At 40.7% G+C, this 19,893-nt stretch overlaps 1 protein-coding gene across 10 annotated transcripts in view; it reads right to left on the bottom strand.

Moving 5' to 3' along the window:
* Positions 1 to 498: 498 nt before the first annotated feature.
* LOC101943277 (3-phosphoinositide-dependent protein kinase 1) overlaps positions 499 to 19,893 on the bottom strand; it is a 146,652-nt gene continuing 127,257 nt past the window's right edge. For 7 of the 10 annotated variants that reach the window (XM_042852995.2, XM_042852993.2, XM_042852990.2 and 4 more), the window contains 3 exons: positions 17,585 to 17,710; positions 13,055 to 13,113; positions 499 to 7,345 (listed from right to left, as the gene is read on the bottom strand). In XM_042852995.2, the coding sequence (XP_042708929.1) occupies positions 13,069 to 13,113; positions 17,585 to 17,710 (171 nt within the window). In that variant the 3' untranslated portion in view covers positions 499 to 7,345; positions 13,055 to 13,068. The remainder of the gene's footprint in view (positions 7,346 to 13,054; positions 13,114 to 17,584; positions 17,711 to 19,893) is intronic. The other 3 variants (XM_042852992.2, XM_042852998.2, XM_065560378.1) reach the window with 1 other exon arrangement.

Raw genomic sequence — 19,893 nt, 5'->3', positions numbered from 1 at the left:
TTTTTAATCTGACAGTGAATAAAACATGAGTGTCTTATGTCCCCAATGACTACTAAAAGGGTATTGGTAGCCTTTAGTGACAGAGGCCTTGGCTACTCTTGGGGATTCACAGCGCTGCTGCGGCAGCACTGTGAAGCGTGAGTGTAGTCGCGCCGCCGGCGCTGCAAGAGCTCTCTCGCAGCGCTGCAAGTACTCCACCTCTCCTAGGGAACAGCTTGCAGAGCTGCGAGCGCGCGTGCAGCGCTGCAAGCGCTGATTACACTGGCGCTTTACAGCGCTGCGCTCGGGGGGGGGTGCATTTTCACACCCCTGAGTGCAGCATGTTGCAGCGCTGTACAGCGCCAGTGTAGCCAAGGCCCAAGAATTTTCAAGGCAGTGTAGAAAGCGTAGAAAACTGGGTAAGTAGTATTAAACTCTGGGGTTACCAGCTATGATACACTCAAAAAGGTCATCAGTCACAGGGGTTTGGGAAAAAGATTTCAAACATCAGACAATATCTTAAAAGGGAAAAACAGATTTATTTCATGCATTTTACAATAAACTAGTGTTACGAAAAGGTTAAAAATACCCATACACGTTTTAGTTGTATATTTGTTCTAAAAATGATGGGTAAATGCATCTACCTTAAAACAAGTTGGGAAGCCCTACTAGAGGTTTATCCAGGGAACTTTCTGGATTCATCTCCATGTCAATTTCTATGCTAATCATCTTGGCTCATGCAAAAGCATTAAAGCCATGTCAGAATTCAAACTTTGCTGCAATAAGAACACTTCAGAGATAATGAACTGGCACAAAAGGAAACTGTTATTGCTAATCCACTATCCAGGAAATAAAACATTGCAAGTATGTCCTCCTGGGCCCTAACACAAACAGCTGATGCACAACTTACTGTCAGACCACCAATAAAACTGGTGAATTGGGTAAAGGAGACCTGGACAGCCCATTGGAAATGAAGATTTTCAAACCCAGGTTCAAATCGGGCTCAAGTCAGCAGTGGCTGAAAGTAGTTGCCCTCTAATATCTGTTCAGTGATTTAAAGAAAATGGTTCTGTGGTCTTGATTCAGTTCCTAGTAGTCAGGTTGGCACTATTTGGCCTATAGTGCATAGGCACTTGCTCTTTCCTGGCAAACACATGTGGGCCAAGTGTACTTTAGGTTAAGGGCGCGTAAGCTTTAGGTGGGGAAAAATCTGCAAATGGAGCATGAGCCAGGCACACAAATACATCAGCCACTAGATTCCAGAAAGCCAAGCCTTGGAAATGAGACCATTGTTAAGGTGGGTCAAAATTTAAGCTCAGCCTTCAGTCCTTTAACTTCTGTGGGACAGCACTGTCTCTACAAGTGTTACGGTAAAAGCGCGAAATCACCCAGAAGTAATAAGGTAGCTTTCCACACTACAATGTAGATTTCTCCCTCTCCATGGCAGTCAATGTAACTATTACTACTAATATCTGCAACAGCGTTACTAACTGAGTTTTACAAGAATGTATTCCTTGTTAGACTTGACTAAAGTAAAGGGAAGCTAATTTGCAATGGAATAACCAATGACTATTTCCTGAGGAAGGAGAACCTTCCCAAAGTCTCCTTATTCCCAGTTCTATTAACAGAAGCTGTTAGGTTTCAATATTTACACAAGAAAGTGACAGCCGATTGTGCTATCTTCTGCACTTGCAGTCCTACCAAGACAGAGGCTGGAGTATAACAAAAATCAAAGAGCTGCTATTTGTGATTGGCTCGTAATGTTACTAATATGGATGTTCAGAGTTTGTAAGATGTTAGAAAAATGCAATAGCTGGTCTTTAAAAATAGTTATGCACATTTAACTGGAACTTCAAATTAGCCCTCGGAGGTGTATTAGCCCTTAGCATTAGCATGTCTGAATTCAAAGCGTTGACAATTCCTTCTGTCTGTGATAGTTACGTTAGGCAAACTGAACAATAAAGCGTGGAAGATTTAGCCCTTTAAAGCGTCTATTTGGCAATAAGCCTTTAAAGACAGTTGCCTTTTGCAGTCTCTAAGGTGCCACAAGGACTCCTCGTTTTTTTTTTTTTGTTTTTTTTTAAGACACTACCAGTTACCTTCCAAGGGAGTTTTGAGAGTCTCCTGAACATTTAAGTGAATACTGATGGGATTCTCTGTTCCTGAGTCACCTATTTTACATACACTGATCTAACTGGGATCCTGAGATGGTCCCTAAAGCAGGAAACAGATGCAATATAAAATGTACAAAAACAAACAGGGAGCAACTTCAGGACTTACATATTTCAAAATTGTTTTCTATTAGCAATGGGACGTTTTGAGCTGCTAGCCATCAGCAGTTCTAGTCCCAGGCTTCTGAGCCAACAGGGATGCTGCTGAAGAAAAGAAACCCTCTTTCCTAAGACCCCAGATGCAAGGGCTGACTGAAGAACAGCAGTAATTTGAAAGAGCTGCATTCACATCTCCTGGGAAGGGGAAGGTTTATGATATGGAGGAAGTAAATCAAATAGGTGCAGATGAAATTCAATGAGATTCTCCACCCCACCCTCCTTGAATGCCACACAAACTGCTGGCTCTTTTGTTAGGTTTCTACTTGGAGGAAAAGGCCCATCTCTTAGGCCTTGTCTACACTGTCACTTTACAGCGCTGCAACTTTCTCGCTCAGGGGTGTGAAAAAACACCCCCCTGAGCACTGCAAGTTTCAGCACTGTAAAGTGGCAGTGTAGACAGTGCACCAGTGCTGGGAGTTACTCCCCTCATGGGGGTGACTTTTTTACAGCACTGGGAGAGCTGTCCCAGCGCAGGTGCCGCACATAACATTCTCCCCCCCTCCCCTTCCCCCAGGAAGCTGTTCCCCCAAACACCAGACTGACTGGATTAAAGTGCACCAGCCAGGTTCTGGACTATTTACTTCAGCCAGAACATGCTGTTGCTGTCCTTGCACCTCAAACTCATTGCAGGCTAGAATATAGCAGAGGTTCCCAATGAACCTGAAAGCATTAGCTGGAGTAGATCTCTACAGTGCTTCCCTGCACAAACAGCACCTGTCCCCCCCCCCCCCCCCAAAAAACAAGAAGCTCTGCAGTTTGAAGTGCAGCTCTCTTCTCAAAACTGGCTATGTGAAAACACCACCATATTACCCAACAGACCTGCTCTTTAGGTGTGATCAGAGTTAGACCTGCCAACTTTAAAAAAAAAAAAACAGTAAAAATTTATTTTGACATTACTTTTAGCCGTGCAAAACCAACACATCTACAGAAGGGGCTGGATTATATCTGACATTCATCAAGGGGCTTGTTTAGTAATTTTAAATGTTGCACCTGTGCAAACCCATTGCTTGGAAAGGTACAGCATCAGTGTCATTCAGGGAAGAATTTGAAAACAATGGAGTGGCACAGATACAACTGCAGCTTAAGTCATCCACCAGAACCTTTAATTGGTGCTGAAATGAAAAATGGAAAGAGACCCACTGGCTCTCAGAGCTCAGGGTGAATTTGCAGGAGGAGCAGACAAGGGGCTTCTTCTTACTTGTAAGTGGAATGTATTTGATACAGACTCACCAAGGATTGAGAAAAATCCCATAGTGGCTCCCAGGTTTAACAGAGGAGCAGCAATTTAGTCTTTAACTACAATCAATTTCAATTGGTTAAAATGATTCATGGGACTACAATTAAACTCAGATTGAACTATTGTTTGAAAAACAGCCAAAAGTGTTTGATTTACAATTATTTCCCCAGAAGCCAGAAACTGGTCATTACAAAATCCAATACCAATAGTTTCACTTTTTTCCTGATTTAAGTCTACAGGGGTTTCTGTGGTAATACTTAAGTTTTACAAATTTAAACTTACTGTGTTTTTAAAAGGTTTGTAAAACTTCTGCGTCTCATTTAAAACGGGTTAAAGAATCCCAATGAAAATCAGTAATTCTCTACTTAAGTAATCCCTTGGGTCCAAATGATTGATACACTTAGATGGAGAATGTTTGTACACCTGTTAGGTCAGGAAATTGGGCCTTCCATAAAACAGTAATAACTGACTCAAGAAAGATAAATTGTCCCTTGTATGAAAAGCCACTTTAATTGTTTGTCTGCCTTGATCTAGTGTACCCTCATTCTCTTCTGCTATAACCTACCCATGCTCATGATTTAAAATCTAGGGCTGTAATACTGTTTTCATCTATTGATAAAGTAGCTTACAAATTCAAAGAGTCTGACCTGACCATCCTGTCTACCTCTTGCTAGTGTAGCTAACCTTATTCTAAGTTATCATATTTCAATACAAAAAAACCAAATTTTAGTAGAGGGAAACTCCTGGGGCTTTAGGAAAAGAATGCGATAGTACAATAGAACCTCAGAGTTACACACTGACCAGTCAACCACACTCCTCATTTGGAACCGGAAGCATGCAATCAGGCATCAGCAGAGACAAAAAACAAAGCAAAACAAGACAGTACAGTACTGTGTTAAATGTAAACTATTATAAAGGGAAGGTTTTAAAAAAAGATTTGATAGGTAAAGAAACTGTCTCTGTGCTTGTTTCATTTAAATTAAGATGGATAAAAGTAGCATTTTTCATCTGCATAATAAAGTTTCAAAGCTATATTAAGTCAATGTTCAGTTGTAAACTTTTGAAAGAACCACCATTATGTTTTATTCAGAGTTATGAACATTTCAGGGTTATGAACAACCTCCATTCCCAATGTTTTCTTAACTCTGAGGTTCTACTGTACATGCACCTAAGTGAATGTCTCAGATGTTAAAGAAATATGAAATTAATAAGGGTAACAGCAAGAACAGAAGATTACTTGACAAGGTCTCCTACAGCAGCTTGCAAAATTATTTACCAGATATTTGCCTAATAATTTATTATTATTTTTTTTTTGCTGAAGTGAGAGACAATAGCTCTGTGAGGTATCAGACAGAGAAAGTGCAAAATGTTAATGATAAAAAACTCTTCCCCAAAATAATTTTTGCTACTACAAGGGACAATGTAAACCAGGGTGCAGATAATCCCACCAAAAAAAATAAAAATAAAAAGCAAATGTATTATACCATAAAGTATTCCAGTGAAAACGCCACTCTCTAAAAGTGGCCCCTTTTCATATATATCCTCCAAGTTGTTTCAATTTTCTCAGTTTCTTACTCATGTTTTGCTTCTGCAATCCTTAAGGATCTCAGGTAGTTTATGAAAATCAAATCTTCTGCTTTCTTTTGTTTAACAACAGAAGACAACACACAAAAATGCAGATTTTGGAATGATATCAATATACATTTTTAATTATTAAAAGGCATTAAAAGCCATTTAATCCAATGCTGAATTTACTCTGTAGAGCACAGCAGGAAAATAGGAAGCTTTAAAGGCCACAATTCCATGAGCCATGGAACCTGAAGAACACGGGTCGTGTCAAGGTGCTTAAACCCAGTGACTTTCCAGCAGAGGAAATGCCTTTGAAGACAAATAACCGCCAGGCTTATCTTTAGATACACAAGATTATTTGTTACTATTTAGGGGAAATTTAGGCATTGACTTCAGGCTGATAAAATATGGATGCCTACCAAAAAAAAAAAGTATAAAAGTATAAACATTTCCCCCTACAGAATAATTACATTTTAGTAAATTCAGTTAGGTCCTAACATCTTAAAAAAAGACAAACATATTAATGTGGTATTGTGGAGGGGTCAGCAGCTTCCTGTGCAGACCGCATCCAAGTGGCAAAATGCTTTACAAACTCTTTCAAGCATTAGATGCACAACAAAACATTTAGCCCACTGCATAACCTGCTTTGTAGAAATGGTTTTACAAATTGTTTACGCCAAACTTATCAATGTACAATACGTCTTAAAAAATATAGGTAGACCCAAGATGCTTGAGAAACTGGTTTTCACGTGAAGGATTACACATTTTACTCGTAGAGGATATGGTATATGTAAAAATTCTGAAGTTATTTAATGAAACAGTTTAAAATGCTTTTAGAATTCAAGACCATCTTGGACAATCCGGTTTAAACTCCCATCCACTGCTCCACCTAGAGCTACGGAAGCCAATGAAGCTGCAAGAATCTAGAGTTTTACACAATCAATTTAGTTGAATTTGTTTCAAAAAGTCATGCTACTGGTTTTGTTTAAAACACAATGCACTAAAAAGCTCCAGTCTTGTGTGTTAACATTTACCACAGGCCTGTCCTAACGCAACTGTGTGAAAATGTTTTCAGGCAGCATACTTAGAAACATCATAAAGAACTGCATAGTTGAAACAATGTAGAGAGATGGACTGTAAACATTCTGAAAATTCAAAGCAATTAATTCAGATTTTTAATTGGGTGAGCTTGTGTTTGCTCTTAGGGTAACTTTAAACCCATTCACCGAGATTAGAATCTAACACTATCCAGCCATGTAACTACACAAACTCCAGCTCTTAAAAATACCCAACAAAATCCAAGAGTAGCTTGAAACTTGTAGGCATTTCTAAAATGTACAACATTTGGTTAGCAACAAACATTTCAAAAGAGACAAGATATTCAGTTGTGACAATAATTTAAGAAATTTTGTTTTTCCTTTCAAACATTTGGCTAAGACTGGAGCTTAACTTTTGCAGGAGGAAGTTATTTTGACAGCAGAAACATCAGAGATGATTCAGACAAAAGACATTTTCTCCAAGTTTAGTATTCCCTTTGACTATTACAATAAGCCATCAACCCAGTCAGTATTTTACACCTATGCTTTATGGGAATCTTGCCTAGGGTGTAACTTTTTACAAGGTAGTTTCACTTGATCTCCTACACCATTCTTACCTAACAGAAAATGTGTCACTGAGCCATAAGGAATGTGCAGTATAAGATAGTAAACCGGGGCTGTCATTGATTCCAAAACCAACTATGTAGGCCCAAATATTTGCATTTATGGGCTGTAATATATATGTAGCACCAAATACAGTGTCCTTTAACTGTTTGCAATTATTAATACCAAAATCATTTCAAACTGATCAACACTGGATCATCCAGCACCAGATGTAAGTGCTACATGTCTCAGAGGAAAATATGAGTGCATGATTGTTTCTTTCTATGTGACCAATATAATTCAGCCCATGAGAGAGTACAACCATGCACTAGAACCAAGATTAACACATCTCTCACATCATCTATTCCCATTCAATAATCTTGCGATGTTTTCAGCCAGCAAATTCAGTCTATACCAGCTTATAGGCAAAAATGGTTCAATCCAGATCAATAGAAAATTATCTAAAGCAGATTTCTTCCTCTCACAGCCAAGCCTCTTCAATGTGATAATTCACTGCATCTTGGAATAAAAGAAATATTCTTCAGTGTTCAGTATGGTCTTCACATCCTGGAACCCCGCTCTTGCAAAATCTGAAAGAGACAGTTAAAAATTACACACATGAAAATTTCCCAATATCAGACCTAAAGCCTGGGGGGGGGCAGAGAGTAAAAGAAATCACTGTATTTCAATCAGGTGATAAAGCCCGAAGGGCTGGCTTAAGGACTTTCCTGAAGCTGATGCCTTAATATAGAAAAACAGAGAATAGGCTACACATCACTTACTAAATTTCATTAACACACCTGTACAAAAGATCACCATAGTGTATTTGAGTCACACTAATAAGAGGAAAGATAAACTATTTAATATTGTAAGGGGGCAGTAAAAGTAGAGATCAATCAGACAAATGAGCCCAACTGGTCATCGATAAAGTTCACCGCACACAGACCAAACACAGAATTCCTAAAAGTCACAAGAAGGTAAAGGAGGAGCTGCAAGGATAGTAGGTGTATGGGCTGAGCCAGTTTCTCTGATCCTAGCAGCAAGGCTGCTTAGTTTGTGCATTACCAGGGAAAATGGAGAACTGTCTTTTTCAAACTTGGGATTTTTTAAATTGTACTTGCTTTAGTAACATCTCCTGTGTTCTCCCTTGTTTTATGTATGACCTGTGTCACTTAGAGTAGCAATGGAACGTGCATAAGTAGCACAAAACGCGCCAAGGAAATCTGGGCAGGGACACGATTATAGTGTGAAAAAAACAAGCAGTGTTTGAAGGTCAGGAGTATAAAAGCTTGCATGGGCTAGATCAACTCCTATACAGAGTAGGCTGATGCATTAACCCTACAGTATCTGCCCTGACCTCTTAAAGCAGTCCTGAGTATTAGTTATATGGTAAATACAAACAGCCAGATTCTTGACCCCATGGGACTATTTGTTAGGCTACTAATACGTGAAAGCTATTAGCCTGATGTATTAAGTTAATGTTTTAGATATATCTTCATGTTTGAGCAATAGTATTTTAATAGATTTTCATGCAATATATTGGCTTGCACAATTTCTCTTGCGTCTGTGAAGACCCACAGTCCATATGCAAATCTTTCTTTTGGTGGGATGGGACACTGTGTGGAGTTCACTTTTCCAGGTACTCTGCTTTGTGAAGCAGAAGACAGACAATTAAGAGATACGGTGTTTTTTGAAGCATATTGGTTAAATTTTATAAGGAAGTGAGTTCAATTTAGTGGACAGAGAGGAGATGTTAAGAATCACACTTTCACAGGATTCATGTGGCCCATCCCATTGCAGTTGAGCGACCCTATGTTTGTAAGAGCAGACTACACTGAACTGGAGACCTCCTCCACCCTTAAGACACCATTCTATAACCAGCCTATAATCCAGATAAAGTGGCCCAAACTTGTGCACCTAAATTCATATAAACTCCCTACCATTTTGTAGCACACATCTCAAGACAGAAATCCTGTTTAAAGGATTCTACTCTCCTGCAGTGAAAAGTGAGAAGAGCCTCTTCTGGTGTGGGGAGAGGGGATGTACTCATTTGGCCAAGAAAAGCCCATTTGCTACAATATTCACTGCAGAAATCACATTCTGAAAATTGGTACTTAAACTCAATTCTCTTCAGAAAATATTTTAAAGTATTTGCCTCTGAAGTATCCAGGGTCTCTTCTTGGCATCTGCTCACCACTTTTCCTCTGCTCCCTCTGGTGGTTTTGGCTTTCCTGTTGCCACCCTCTTCACCTTAACCCCATAATATGGGCTCTAAATTCTTGTATGATGGTATCCAAGCACCTTACATTAGTGTCTCAGGTTACTAGCCTCTGTTTTTTCATGTAATAGGTGATTAGTAATGATGAGATCAGTTATGATGGTGATTAGCACCACAGGGAAGCCTACAAATAAACTAAGGAGGAAGTCTTGATAGTAGTCAGACAAACTAAGCAAAGCTTTAAATGTGCCAGTGACAAGTACAGAGCACTGTTTGCTAGTCAGTGAAATTGGCAACACCTGACGCTTTACTCTTTTGGCCTGTGGCTGCTTTCATGGGGCTGGGAAAAGGCTTTCTGATCCAATCACGAGGAGAATGCCAGGCACATTCCCCGGCAGAGGCAGCCACTGGTGTCATGCAGAAGTTCCTTTTCTGGTACTTGCAGTGGAATAGAATGTTTAAACCATGAACATCTTACACTGATACTCAATAGTACCTTCCCACCTAAAGAATTTCACAGGCCTTTACAATACACATACAAACACCTATCCCTCTATACTTGCAGGATAGAACATGGCAACTGCTTAATAGGGCACAGAAGCACTGTATTAATGAATATACCAAAAAACTTGACATTTAAAAACTTACAGATGAATTTCATATTGCAAGTAACTAACTTTTCTAGTTTCAAAACCAGCCAACAATGGATAAGCCTTTCACATCAATTACAGCCAATTAGGATATAGTCTTTCCTGATGTATATAATGCTTTGGGATCTTCAAGGATTACAATTAGTGAGACCCCCTCAGTTGTATGATTTCTCCTAAAAAAGGTAACTTCAGAGGCAGACTGTTCTCTAGGACTACAGTGGAGATCTTGGTTAAGTAACGATTTAGGGTCTGTCTACGCTGCAATTAAAAACCCATAGCTGGCTTGTGCCAGCTGACTCAGGCTAAGGGGCTGTTTAATTGTGATGTAGCTGTTCGGGCTGTAGCCCAGGCTCTAGGACTCTGCGAGGAGCCCAAATGTCTACATCGCAATTAAACAGCCCCTTAGCCCAAGCCCACACCAGCCACAGGTATCTAAATACAGTGTAGGGAGGGAAAAGTGCCATCTATTGACTCACCAACAGTACTTCCTGCAGCACCTGGATTTTACTTTCTGGTTGGAGGGTTCCTATTCACACTGTATACTGTTCCTTAGGTTTGAGAGCAGATGAGATCACAGCTAGTATTACTATGAAGTTCCTTTGAAAGGTTTTCTAGATGGAGTATGAAAAGTTTCAAAGTATGTATTAAAAGCAAATGCTACATATTTCAGCGTTAAGAAAATTTACCACCTGTGCTTCTAGTTAATTAAAAGCATTCTATAAGAAACTGCATGGCAAACACAAGTGTATTCAGTGAGTAAAAGTCAGGCCTTGAAAATGTACTTGACAACCTCTAGTAAAGGGATTTGCCATGGTGAAAAATACATGTGCTAGTATGCCTGCTGCAACTTAAAGTTAGAGGAACAGTTAAGTACTGTAATTGCAGTATTATCCATCAACATTTATTATATATATTGCCAACAGCACCCGTATATGGTATTTTCCAAAACACAGAAGAGGGCACTCCCTACTCTGAGCAGAATACAATCAAGTTAACTATCAAACTTCAAAAGCATGCATCTTACTACTAGGGCTGGTCAACTGGCAGGAAAAAGACATTGGCTATGTTATTCAATACATTCCACCATATGATAGTCACCAAGCAAAATGTGACCACCATGACTGAATACCACAAAGAAAATGATCAGTTGAATAAGTTATTTGATGAACCCCAGTGGGTTAGACTACACACAGACAATTCACCTAAAGATGTGCTGCTGAACTGATTGACTAATTGAGTTTAACATCACACATTTAGTTAAACCTGTGTATGCAGACACTCATATCAGATTCAACATGGCTCATCTCGGTTTAGCTTGCACCTGTAGAGTCCTAGAGCTCAGGCAAGAAGGGAGCACCGGATGATCTAGTCAGACCACTGACAGCACCGAGCTCCTGCACATTAAACCCAAACCCAGATGTATGTATTACATCCTACAGGAAACTAAGCTATTACGATGTGCCACAGGGAGATAATAGGAGTGAGTGAATTGCATGTCACTTGTAACTTTAGCACAACATTTAATTCTGTGTAAAGCAGATCACAATCAACAGCACATGCATACCCTCCCACCCTTTTCTTGCTTTTGCTTAGGCATTTTCCTACATGGCTTCACTTCACTTTCTCTTTCCTGTAACAGATCATGGTGATGTTTCTCAAGCCATCTTCAAAGTGTTTCCTCTATACCTTCTCTCATTCTCCATCTCCTAACCTCTCTTTCTCTTCACTGTGAGCTCTACCTCCTGCCCTGTACATTTGGGTTTCTTTTCTTCCATATACCCCACAAATGTGTGTGTCTCTCATATTTTATGTGCACACACTGTACTTCTCTTTCCTAGCTTATCCCATCAATCTCCCACTCTTTCCCTATGTCGTTCATTTGCCCTACCATCCCCTCACAAAAAAGATATGGAAATTTTACAAGGTGGCCATTACCCAGATAATTAATTCCACAGACCTATATGAGATAAGGGGCAGAGGGTATAGGGGGAACTGTCCAGGGCAACAACCTGGTGAGAAAGCAACTGCTTCTCCCATGCCAATCTATTTGGCTAGAGGAAGGTGTTGGGATAAGGGTGCTGTCCCTGGACTCTGCTCAGTGGCTTTATTTTCATACTAGCCTCCTGCTAGTAGCTGCCGACACATTTGAATGCCTCCTGGTTCTTATTTTCATTGCTGCCCACAGGATTCTGAACAGGAGTAAGAACTGACAGATGCTGGTCAGTATTCACTGTGCCACTTAGGGAAACTCTGAGCTGCCTGTTTGTAGAGTCCCTGAGTTTATACTCATGTGATATATGGAAGTTTCATACTGACCATAAGGACAAATCATTTAATAAAAAAAAATAAAAAAAAAAATGAAAGCTTAGATTTTGCACAAGTTGGCAACCTTCCCCATGCACACTTTTCAAACATTTTATTACCGCAAGATAAATTTATCTTTTCCAACCCATATGCAAGCAGCACTGAAGTTATTTGTAAAAAGGCTGCCTTTCCAAAGGTACAGGTAAGAAAGGATTTGGAGTATGATCCTATCAGATGCTGAATACCATCAGCTTCCAGTGACTTCACCTGGGCTTTTCAGTACTGGAGTCCTGATGAGCAGCAAATAACAGATATAAGCAACAGCAGACTTAAAATAGAAACGATTGTCAACAAAAACATTAATTATTCTCCATGCACTGCTTCAAGCATTGTAAGGTCACTTCTTGGTAATTCATCATCATAATTTGAATTTCAATAGCACTGTCCATTTAGGTTCCTCAAAGCACTTTAGACTCAGTAAATTAGGACTTGGCCGAGTCTCCCCAGTGAGGTTTTTTCCATTTTAGACCTGTGGAAACTGGAGCACAGAAGTTAAATGACTTGTCTATATTCATACAGAGGGACTGAGGCAGAGTGGAGAAAAGAATGCAGACCTGCAGACTCCCTATATTGTGCTTTAATAGGACCATCCTTGGATAACATACTTCAGATGGACAAGCCTCTTAATATGTTGCCAAATCAGACATTTACTGAAGATTTTTATTAGCTGCCATTATACACAAAATATATGACAAGAGAAAAAATAGGCCATGTAACAAAAGCACAGAACCATTTCGGTCTAAAAACGTTTCCCCTAGAATCTGTATAAAGCATTTCCCCTCTCTCAGAATAGCTTGAAAAGGACTGATAATGCCAGTGTTACTTATGTAAAAAGGCACAAGAGCCAGTACAGGTCTTGTCATGTCATCACCATCTGTGCAACAGATCATACTGTCTATTACCATTTCTACCACTGTGATTTTCACCTGACACTAGGAATAAAGGCAACTAGGACTATAGAACAAATACACCACTAGGACTAGCCAGAGGATGGTACTGGTGAGGGGTAGGTGGTAATGAGGCAGAGGAAAGCGTGTGGGTGAAGTCCTAGGGCAGCTAATGCTCACCATGACATTTACACTTAATCTGAGTCATTCATATCGTAATCCGTCTCTTCATCCTCGCTCTGAATGGCATGCAGCAAGTGTAAAGAAAGGGAGGGAAAAGAAAAGATTGCAAGTGAGTCAGAGCCAATGCAAAGTACAATCCACTTACACTTGAGGTACGTGAGGCTATTTTACTTTAACCCAATTCTTCATAAGGCAATAAGATACCAGACAATTTAAAGGCAGGATAATTATAAATAGCAGGAAAATTAGTTTTCCCCACTGTCCCAGGTATCAGCAGATTACTGCTAATGGTTCCGTTCAGTTCAGCATTCATTTGACACAATGAAAGGGAACACTGTAATGAGACAGCTGATGCTACATATGGTACCTGAAACGTGTGAACTCTGCAACTGGCTCCAGGTGTCTGTGGACTCTTAACACTTGGAAACTTAGCTTTGGAGGCAGAAATCAGGAGGAACATTGGGTCATCCCCTCCTAATAGAGCACCTCAAGAAAGTGGGCAGGGAAACCAAGTGGATTTGGGAATGGAGAGCTCAGAGAAACACAAGCTGCCCCACAAGTGCTCTGCTTAACAAACAATGCCATTGAAACAGTTTAAGTAATTGGCTCAAAGGGGTTAGTTTACTCCTCCCAGCTACATTAGAAGGTTACATGTCCATTCCAGCTATCAATAATAAGACTCAGAGAAAGGCAATGGCTGAGTGGCATTGCTTCCTCAAACCCCACAAGAGATCCAACTTTGGGGCAAGCTGGTAGGTATACTGTTTAGGTTGTGCCTATTCAGTGGTGATATAGCTATGTTCATCCCAGGATACTAGAGAGACAAGATGGGTGAAGTAATATCTTTAATGAACCTACTTCTGTTGGTGAAAGAGACAAGCTTTCGAGTTTACACAGAGCTCTTCTTCAGGTTGTGACTGTTATTGTTCTAATGAACTTGGCCCATTTTAAGTTTTACTTAAAACAGAAGTTGAAGAGTTTAGTAAACTACAATTAGAATCTGCAGAAGCCAGAATGAAAATGAGCTTGAACAGAAATCCAAATCAGCAGCGAAATGGCAAAAAATGAATAAACTGTTCAGAAAGGAATCTAAATACTTTACATAACACTCATGCTCACAGTCCTTGGAAGCCTGACTAAGGTAAGGCTATTTTCCTTACTAATTCCCCATGATGTAGTCCAAGTCCTGGGTTATGTACATTCAGTGTAGGGCTTATTTTGGGAGGGTTCCTGTATGGACTTTGCAAACACAAGAGTGAGAGGTTAGTTGCATTTGAGGGGTGTTCTGAAAACAGATGGCCTTTCAGAATGCTCAGAGTTGTTTCTTCCAAAGTAGGAAATAATGAAAAAGAAGGGTACATGCTAAGTTCTCTTCATGGGAAAGATCTCATAGTGTAAGATTCAAGAGTCAGTGTATATACTTATCACTGTGTAATGGTATCTCATAGAGGAGCACATTTTAAGTTATTTTACAGCTGTAATTCACATGGCAGTAAAATCTTCACTTACCAGACTTCACTGCCATTGCTTGAAGTTCACCAGTGTATTGCTCAGTATTACTAGCATGTCACTTTTGGAGAAAGTCAATAATGTAGAATACCTGTCACTGGGGAAGCTTTTAGTACCTTTGGAAAAACTACTTTCAAGTTTTAGTTGCTATTGTTTCTTGTTCTATCTTATTTAGGCAAATTGTGTCCTCCATGAAGAGAATACCAGATTAAAAAAACACCAGAAAAAGAAAGAAAAACTGGAAGAGCCAGATCAGCTGGGGCTGCTCCCAACATGTTTTTTTCTGGTTTGTAAACCCACCACTCTTAATAAAGATTCTGGTAATCTGGTGGGTAATGCAGAATTAAATACAATGGCCCTTTCATATCTGTACTGATAGTTTTTTTTAAGACGTCCTGACACAAGGGTTCTTGTGCTTTCCCCTTCACAGCAGCATGGATCAGAGCCACCTAAACATTTGTCAATATGTGATTCTGGGTGACCTTCATTATCGTTTCAATGGAATAACAAGTTGTTGAAGGTTAAATCAGACACAGTTTAGCAGATTATGAATTTGAGGCTAAACTGTCTTGAAAAATCCATCCGTCAAGAGGACAGACCCCAAGAAACAGTTCTGACTCAACATTCTAGTACCTTCCAACCCAAAGGGATTAACAGAACAAAAAAAACCCCCCCACAACCCTCCCACCCCCAAATACTCTGTTAACAGTATGTATATTAAAAGGAAACTTCAAAAAGCTCCCCTCTTGCACCTGTCCACAGTTCCTACCCCACTACTCACATCCTGTTCCCTGACATGCCCTTTAGTTTAGAACACCCTGTCCAACAGTTGCACCAACAGGCAAGTTTATGTAGTTATGATTCCAATAAACTCTTTCTCCAAACTTCTTCCTGCATTTTGATGTTAGCCCAAGTCTGGTAAAGACAACTCTCCCATCCCAAACCCCCACTGGCCAATGCATAGTGGAACAAAACTCTGTTAATTTCTGGGGATTTTTTTCACTCACTTTCCTTTCAAAATGACTTTATCTGGTATCAGAGAGAGAGCTTCCAACTGTGTATTTTCAGCCAAGCAACAGGACTATGCTTACTCTTGGTTTTTAACTAACTCGTACTGTTCTAATCTCATGCTATTTTCCACTGTGCTCATTCTTTCGAGTACACGACTCCCTTCTGTGCATCAAGATTCTGGATGAGCATTTGAGACACAGCAGCGTTCTTCAGAGGTCCTCTACCAAGCCTGTGAATTTCACTGCAGAGAGTATAAATGCTAGCATCTCTTAAATGTCTGAATGGCCAAGAGCTGAACTGTACTTGTTCTGGACTAGTCCCTCCTCTTTAGACCCCAACACTGTTTGGTTTGGTATTCTACACATTTTCTATTAGCCTAGCATCCAGTCAAACTCTGGGTCCTTCTGAAGCATGTTGTTGCAGAAGAGTTACTGAAGTCCCTTGTAAAGAGATGCATTATGGTCAGTAATTCCAGTTTTTGCTTTATTATTTTTATCTTGGTGGTGCACATATCCCAGCCCTGAAGAGCTTACAAACTAAGACAACAAGCAAATGATGAACACTGAGGGATAAGGCTGCAATTAAAATACTCACACACGTTGCTTAAAATACCACACACTTGTTGCTTAAATACCACACTGACATATAACTTATCAGCTTTTCCGTTTCTTTCAGGCAGCATGAGGTCAGTGGGCTTACACGTGGGTTCAGGGAGTGATCCATATGTAGGATTTTACAGTTTTACATGTTCACTTTTTACTTTTGGTGATATTAACTTCTTATAGGGTTTAAAATAAGTTTATCTGAATTACGATAAAATACACTTCAGCGGAAATTAGCCATTTCACTAGCAATGAAACAAAAAAAGTTTTAAAATACTCAAAAGCTTTATGAAATAAGTCTCATTACTTGTACCTTACATACCCACTGTGGGTATCCACACACAAAAATGCTACTTTCCAAACTGCTGCTGTGCCCAACCAAGAAATGAGCTGTGGACAGCATGGAAAGCAGTAGTAACCAGAAGCAGACAGTAGTTTACAATAAACAATGTGAGCAGGATACATCTGCCATTGGAAGTTCCAGATCAGTCTTAGGGGGCTTTTTTCAGTGTTTATTTTTTAAAGCTGACTCTTGAAAAGTTGTGCTAAGTTTTAATTTGGCTGTTTTCAATTTAAACCAATAAAAATGAGAAATGAGTGGCAAACTTTTTTGTATAAAGATGACTAGTTTTACTACTAACCAATTATTAGTGTTTCCGTCTCCCCACCAATCATGGTGTAAAATGTACAGTGCACATTGAGGGGAGGAACAGTGCAATTCATTTTCCATTTGGTCAGGGCCAACTATGAGTCAGCCATGTCACACACTGTCTTCCATAGTTATTTTCCTGAAAGTCAACAGATCACACAAGCAAGATCTCATGCCTATAATGTCTCTATCAATTCGGTCATGCAGAAGAGCGATATTTAGACGGAACCCTGAAAGCTGCAAGCTAGCACATCACATTACAAGTAAGGGACTTCATCTAATGGGAAGACTTTTATAGCTTATTGCATATGACAATACTTTTCAGACAGAATATGTCATTCCCATTCCTGGTTGCGAAACTTCTGTATTCTGACTCAGATAAGCACGGAAAACATCTATCATCTGTACTGGTGGGAGAATCAAAGTCTATCTACTGTCTGGTAACCCAAATATGCATATTCTCAAAAGGAGGTACTCACTAAGAAGTCCGATAAGAGCATGGGAGTCATGAAGAATACTAAGTAGCACATTTAAAGTTCTTGTTTTGTAATGTGTGAGTGTCATACTGACAATTAGAGTTACTTTAACTGGTACAGTTTATATTCTCATGCACAATGAAAAGGGAACCATTACCGACCTTGAAGAGAGATGGCAAGCAGATTATACACTATGCTCAACCTTCTTTTGAATAATAGAAGAGTCTAATTGCTTTGACTGACATCTTTCATTTCCTCCCTCCCATGCCCAGCATCTTACCTTTGCTTTTTCACTGGGCTCGCTGGTTGTGCCGTAGGGGGTATTATGCAGCTCCTTCGAGACAACACACAGAAATTCAGCCTGATCTTCATTTCCATAGTTATAGGAAGAACCAATACTGACCAACTGAAAGAGGAGAGAAAGGCTTAGGGGTATTTCTGCACAAAACAATTGCTATTAATTTTCCTCAACTTTGGCTTTAACACTCCAAAAGGTGTTGGCTGTATTTTGAGCATGATCTCCCACATTAATGCAAATATATGCCAACTTCTGATGTCCGGGTTAATGTAGCTGTTCCATTTAAAGGACTATAAGTCTATTATTGTAAGGTGGTATTGCTAATAGTACCCCGAGTGCTTAGGCAAAATCTTACAGGAGCAATCAATGGGGAGAAGCCGCCTGCTCCCATTGCATTTCAGACACCTGAACACTCCCCCCCTTTCCTCCAAAAGTTATTTAAAAAAAAAAATCTGTGTGGGGCGTGATAGTGCGGGTGGGGTTTAGACAAGCAAGGAACTGCATGCAGAGAGCACTCTGCCCTGAAGAGAGACCTGCTATTTTACTCATAGAATGACCCTATGCTTCTATTTGGAATATACAGAGATATTTAGAGCAGGAGGCAAAAGTTAGCATTTGACTGAAAAAACAAGACAAACAGAATGGTGGGACTCGAGGACCAACTTTCCAAATTCAAATGTATTGTTACAAGGAAGTTGGTTAAGGTAGCATGTGAAAGTTATATGCTTGAAATGAAATGTTGCTTATTTATAAACTGCTAGAAGCCTTAAAACTGAACAAGGACAATTTATCTCAAAGAGCAGTCTGCTCTGATGGTGATAGTTGCATAGTGCAGAAGAAAATATCTAAGGTCAAAGGATTTACTCAGCAAGCCTTAACCAGCTGCTGAATCAAACCAGATGCAGGAATTTTTTTTGCAAAATACATTTCAAAATTACAGATAAAATGACACGTGTGGTACTGTTATGCAGCTACTGCTGACAAAAATAAGACCAGCAAAACTGTCTGGTGCACAGACCCTCTATATCAGGGTGGGCAAACTTTTTGGCCCGAGGGCCACATCTGGGTATGGAAATTGTATGGCAGGCCATGAATACTCATGAAATTGGGGGTTAGGGTGTAGGAGGGGATGAGGGCTCCAGCTGGGGGTGTGGGACGGAAATGAGGAGTTCAGGGTATGGGAGGGGACTCCGGGCTGGGGCAGGGGGTTGGGGTGCGGACTCTGGCTGGGCATGGGGACTCTGGGGTGGGACTGGGGATGAGGGGGCAGGAGGGTGTTCCAGGCTGGGACCAAGGGGTTTGGAGGGGGGGGGGGGGGAAATCAAGGCTGGGGCAGGGGGTTGGGGCAGGTGAGGGGGTCAGGGGTGCAGGCTCTGGGCAGCGTTCACCTCAAGCAGCTCCCAGAAACAACGGCATGTCCACCCTCCAGCTCCTACGTGGAGGCATGGCCAGACAGCTCTGCGCACTGCCCCATCCACAGATGCCGCCCCTGCAGCTCCCATTGGCCGCAGTCCCCAGCCAATGGGAGCTGTGAGGACCGCACTTGGGGCGGGGGCAGTGTGCAAAGCCCCCTGGCTGCCCCTATGCATAGGAGCCAGAGGGGGAGAACATGCTGCTGCTTCCGGGAGCCGTGTGGAGCCACGGCACGTGTGGAGTGGGGCAAGCCCCTGACACCGCTCCCCGGCTGGAGCACCAGAGCAGAGCAAGCCCCGGACCCTGCTCCCTGGCAGGAGGGCCAGATTAAAGTGTCTGAAAGGTCGGATGTGGCTCCCGGGACGTAGTTTGCCCACCCCTGCTCTATATCCACCCAATGCAGTCATAAATTTCACCAAATCCATCAGCCAAACTGCCACAGACATGTACTAACAGCCTTCTGTCCCCAGTTTGCAGTATCTCTATTTTCAATCTCAATATGCCAAATTTAGCTATAAAGTACCATTGATTAATGTCCATTTAATTATTAAAGTGCTCCTGGTATATGTCCAGGAGCAAAGGTTCAGTTTTCCTGCTATTCAGAGCAGCATCATTTGAAACAGCCAAAAAAACTATTGTTCTAAAAACAAACAGTTTATTTCCATTAGTTCAGGGGAGCCACAGAGATATTAAAGGACCTGATGGATGCTCCTGCACCCAGTTTGAGATGCGTAACCATGGAATCTTGGGCTAGAACATGGTCAGGGCATCAGGAATTAGACTGTTTACCCATACAGGCAGAGGGAGGCGATAACGGAGCTGAAAGCAGCCCCAACACAGTATTAATGGTAAAAACAAAGTTTCCTTGTACCCATGTG

The sequence above is a fragment of the Chrysemys picta genome, chromosome 10, assembly GCF_011386835.1.
Source record: "Chrysemys picta bellii isolate R12L10 chromosome 10, ASM1138683v2, whole genome shotgun sequence".
Lineage (NCBI taxonomy): Eukaryota > Metazoa > Chordata > Testudines > Emydidae > Chrysemys > Chrysemys picta.
Note: the sequence above shows the minus strand (reverse complement) of the source record. Positions and strands in the feature narration are given on the sequence as shown.